This window comes from Squalius cephalus (genome assembly GCF_949319135.1).
Source record: "Squalius cephalus genome assembly, chromosome: 19".
Classification (NCBI taxonomy): Eukaryota; Metazoa; Chordata; class Actinopteri; order Cypriniformes; family Leuciscidae; genus Squalius; species Squalius cephalus.
Window position 1 is genome coordinate 34755379 of NC_137140.1, and position 5000 is coordinate 34760378.

Below are 5000 nucleotides of genomic sequence, written 5' to 3' on the forward strand. Positions count from 1 at the left end.
ATAAAGTATTAACTTATAAATATTTTTTACCTAATTAAAAAAATTTGTTTAATAACAAAAAATATTTATGTTAAAATATTTTGTTTATCAGAGATATGTCTAAATATTTTTTATCAAAAATAATATTTAAATTATTATTATGTTTTTTTTTTTAAGTACAATTTAATTTGTATGCTACACGGATTAAAGCAAAATGATTATATTTGGTCCCATGAGTGATGGAGAAGAAATGACTTCAGTTCCATCCGCAGATGTTCATCTGTTTCCTGAAAGCTTAATCGTATCTGGGACACATTTCCCCGGTTCCACACACAAGGCTTAAGATATTCCCGGACCAAAATGCGTGTTTGAGCAGTTTTAACTGAAAGCATATCTTGAAATATGTCAGTGCCATTGTTTTGTCTCAAGATTCCCACCAGTAATGTTTTATTCTAAGGCATATTTATAAAAGCTACATAAATGTCCTAATTGAACTAAGGTTAAATCCTGGCTTAATCTAAACCTCGTCTGTGAAACCGGAACATAGTGTTCTTCAGTTGTGTGTCGTGTCACAATCTCCGCAGGGGTCAGGGAGCGAGTCCGGTGGCCATGCAGAAAGCACAGCAGGTTTCTCAGGGTCTGGATGTTCTCACGGGGAAAGTGGAAAACGCGGCGCGTAAATTGGAGGCCATGACCGGCTCCAAACAAGCCATCGCCAAGAGGATCGACGCCGCTCAGGTGAGCGTGTGTGCTGGACACGTGTCCTGTTTGGATGAATCCCACTCCTGTCTAAGGCTACGTCTATATCAGTGGGGATTTCTTTAAGACTGCAAGGGAAGCTCGGCTTCCCCTATAATGTCAAAAAATTAATGGTCAAATATGTACTATTGTGTTAACATTTTATTGACTAAAAATGCATTAGAACACGTTAATCTCAAAGACGAGTTCGTTCAGAATCAGCTACATACAGCAGACTCGATTTCCTTCTCATACATTCCCCTAAAAAATAATTATTAAAATAATTAAAAAATATATTATTAGTAGTAGTATTATTATACTTTATTATATTATTACATTTATACAATTATAGCTAACTCTGCTGGCCATTGAGAGGACCCTGGTCAAGTCACTGGAAAAGACGCCTAGTTGTACGACAGGGTCACAGAGCATTTTCCTTTAAAAGGAACGTAGAATTTACGTATAAATAAGTGGACAATTTTTATGATGTAGGCCGAAGATGAGCTTCCCCTCTTTGAAAGACCAGCGGCCGCCACTGGTCTACATTAATCCGGATACATTTCAAAACTGTGTTATCGTTTTAAAAGCGCTCTCCGTCCACACTAGCGTTTTCAGGCGTTTCAGTGCGGATGAGAAACTTTGGGAAAACGCTAAATTCACCTTCACTGCGCATACGTAAACCCTCACGAAAGCTCACTGAGACGATACAGACGGAAAAATACATCTTAAAGTTATCGCGCAAATCTTCTGACAGGATCTTTTTTTTTTAGCAAAATATCTCAGCATTCACTGAAGCGTCCGGGTCGCTCTCACTCACCATTATATGTTTGGTCTAAAACGTGCAAATGTGAGTAAACTTTCTGACTGTGATGTGAAGAGTGAGCGAAGTAACATATTTTAGCAACAGTGTGAAGGTGAAAAGCACATAACAGGTAGCCTGGTTAGAACCAGATCATTCTCAGTAGTAACTGAGTTATGGTCTGGCAAAGCTTCATTAATAACTCATTTCCAAAGGGTCACCAATGGACGTCGCTCAAATGCCTCTGGGCGCAATTGGACCTAAAACCAATCAGAGCGATCGTCATCGTGTAAAGCCATATGCTGAGTCCTAAGTTACACTACGCCATAAAAGTATGTACTCTTTTTGTGAAGAAAAGGTATTTACTTTTGAATGTGTATCAAAAAAGTAGGCAAGCTTTGGGACATACTACTTCGTCATCTTTATCGGACGGATCTGTCGCGTGCATCCTGTCACGTAAACTGCCCTGTCAATCATCGTGTCACAGTTAAAATCCTCTATTAAATCTAATTTAATTTCCTACCGTTTCAGAGAGAAATGTAGTAGCACGTTCATCTGCCAGTGGGTCTTTCATGGAGACTGTCCTCATGTGTTTGCAATTTGAATATAATAATGCATTTAAAAGTTGGTGCGCTTCACCAATGGACGTCGCTCAAATGCCTCTGGGCGCAATTGGATAGACCTAAAACCAATCAGAGCGATCGTCATCGTGTAAAACCCGCCTCAACGTTTCTGATTGGTGCCTCGATTTCGACGGATTAGAAATGGGCTTGAATGAGCTCTTTGCCAGACTACTTGCAGAGCAAATCTAAATTTGCCGGAAGTTTGTCTGGGTTTTCCCAGGCTACATAACAGGCACAATATCGCTATAAACATGAATATCCATTGGTACAATATGCGTCACATGACTAAACTTACGCCATCGTTTTCAAATACCTCCGTTTTGACAGTCCACACTACAACGTTTTCAAATTTATCCACTTTGGAGAGTGTTTTCATTAATAAAAACACCATCTCTGTGGAGGGATATATTGTCTTTAGATATAACAAAATAACATGCATCAAACAAACAGACAGGGAAAAGGGGAGGCACAGACATATCAATAATTTAACAATCTGAGGGGGAAAAAAGGGGTTTATATGTTCATTCCTTTATATAATGTAGTATGTTGGAAGAAAAACATTTGCGTGCATCAATTGTTCTAGGTTTAGCTTTGTTGATTTGTTTTTGCACACATTTGCGGAGTAAACCAGTTCTGTATTATTGTTTTCTTTACCAGCAAACCTCGCTCTCTTTTGTAATGAACTTAAACAGGAGTCAGAGTCATCATTGAGAAGACATAAACCTGGATTAAAGGCCTCAGTTTGAGTTTGATTGGATTGCACACATTTTTAAACTGTATTTACTGGGTACAAAAAGCACTTCAGAGGAAGAACTCGTCACCGAATTAAATACGATTAAATATTTGCAAGATTGAGAGTTTGATGGCATCCAAAATGGATGAGAAATAGATGCGTTTGGAAACATGGTGTTTGTGTGTTGTGGACGGCAGAACTGGCTGGCGGATCCTCACGGAGGTCCCGAAGGAGAGGAGAACATCAGGGCTCTTCTGGGAGAAGCGAGGAAGATCGCGGATCTATGCGATGATCCCAAGGAGCGCGACGACATCCTGCGCAACATGGGCGAGATCGCAGCGCTCACCGCCAAACTCTCCGAGCTCAAGAAAGCGTACGTAACGTTACACCTCCAACATCTTGACTTTGAGTTGAAGGCTTTGTGGGGATTCTTGGCCCGAATCTTTGGAATATTCGTGTGATGTTCCATTGCTTCCCACATGTGGAATCCTGCTTTTCCATTGTTTGAGTGTTGACTGTTTGACTGTTGCTAAGCAACGGTTGTTCACAGGTTCTGGATATATGAGTCAGATGCTGTGTGTGTTTTGTTGACGCTGTTACTGTACTAGAATTTAAAAATAATATTTACGTAATTTTAAAATAATTAATTTAATTACAATTTATTTTAAATAATAATTATAAATATTCTGAATTATTATGATTTAATAAATGCTTACATTTTACATTTTTAAACGTATTTGTTTAAATATTTACATCAAAAATAATATTGACATATTTTACATTTAATTTTTTTACACAATTTTAAAAGTGTTTGTTTAAATAATTTTATCAAAAACAATATTTTTTTTTCAAATCAAAAATAATATTAATAGTATTTACATTTTATATGTGCTAATCAAAAAAAAGTTTGAATGTTCTATTATATTTTTAAAAACATTAAGAAGTGTATTAAATTGTGTTCTTAGTTGTTACTAAGTTCTTCAAGAACAACTTTTAAAGTATCTTTTAAACATTTGATTGTATTAACCAGACAAACTAATCCGATTATTATTATTATTATCAATATTATTATTATTATTATTAATAAGTTCTTAATTTTTTAATTTTACAGTACAACAGCATTATTACTATAGTAATACATTTCTTCATTAATTACATTTTTTATAATTTAACAAAATAAAAATAATATTTAAATAATAATATTTATTTAGAGAGATATTTTTTTCTATTCTGTTTATAGTTTTATAGTTTTTTTTTTATAGAATAATCGTGCCCCTACATACACACATATACATATACATACATACATACACACATATATATATAAATATATAAATGTTGGGTCTAGATTATTTAATTTCGTTCCTGCTCGAATGAGGCTTTAGTGGAACGTCATTGTGTACGAACCTGATCCAGATGCCCTGTCAGCTGTAAATGAGCTCATCTTGTGTTTTCCTGCTGTGTGTTCAGAGGTAAGGGTGATTCCCCTGAGGCTCGAGCGCTGGCCAAACAGATCGCCACAGCTCTGCAGAATCTACAGTCCAAAACCAGCAAAGCCGTGGCCAACACTCGCCCGGCCAAAGCAGCGGTTCACCTGGAGGGCAAGATCGAGCAGGCTCAGAGGTGGATCGACAACCCCACGCTGGACGACAGCGGAGTCGGTGCGTCTCTCACCCTGTTTACTTTAAAGGGGACCTATTATGCCCTTTTACAAAGTCTTGATTTTGTATGTTTTCCAGCTTAAATGTTCATATTCTCCATTGTTGCGGCTCCTCTCTTCCCAGTCTGTCAGTAACGCTCTGTTTACTTCCTGTCTCTATGAAGTCCCTCCTTCTGAAAAGCACACTGTGCTCTGATTGGTCGGCTGGAGCAGTGTGCTGTGATTGGTCGAGCGCTTCAATCGTGTTTGGAAAAATTTTTTCTGCTGTAAAGTTGGGGATTTTAACATGGGGGTTTATGGGATTGACTCTCTTCTGCAGCCTGTCTCTGTCACTTCCGTGTTGGTTTTAAGAGAGAGACTGGAAGGTTGTCGCTTGGTTTTAACACAGTACTAACTAACTCAACCAGGCCCCGCCTCTTTATTCTGCATATAAATGATTTAAATGAGGAATATTGTGACGTGTTCGTT

The 5000-nt window shown here is 37.5% G+C and overlaps 1 protein-coding gene across 1 annotated transcript in view; it reads left to right on the forward strand.

Moving 5' to 3' along the window:
- vclb (vinculin b) overlaps positions 1-5000 on the forward strand; it is a 44470-nt gene that overhangs the window by 28165 nt on the left and 11305 nt on the right. Inside the window, exons 9-11 of the mRNA XM_079851173.1 lie at positions 564-717; positions 3070-3245; positions 4343-4533. Of these exons, the coding sequence (XP_079707299.1) occupies positions 564-717; positions 3070-3245; positions 4343-4533 (521 nt within the window). The remainder of the gene's footprint in view (positions 1-563; positions 718-3069; positions 3246-4342; positions 4534-5000) is intronic.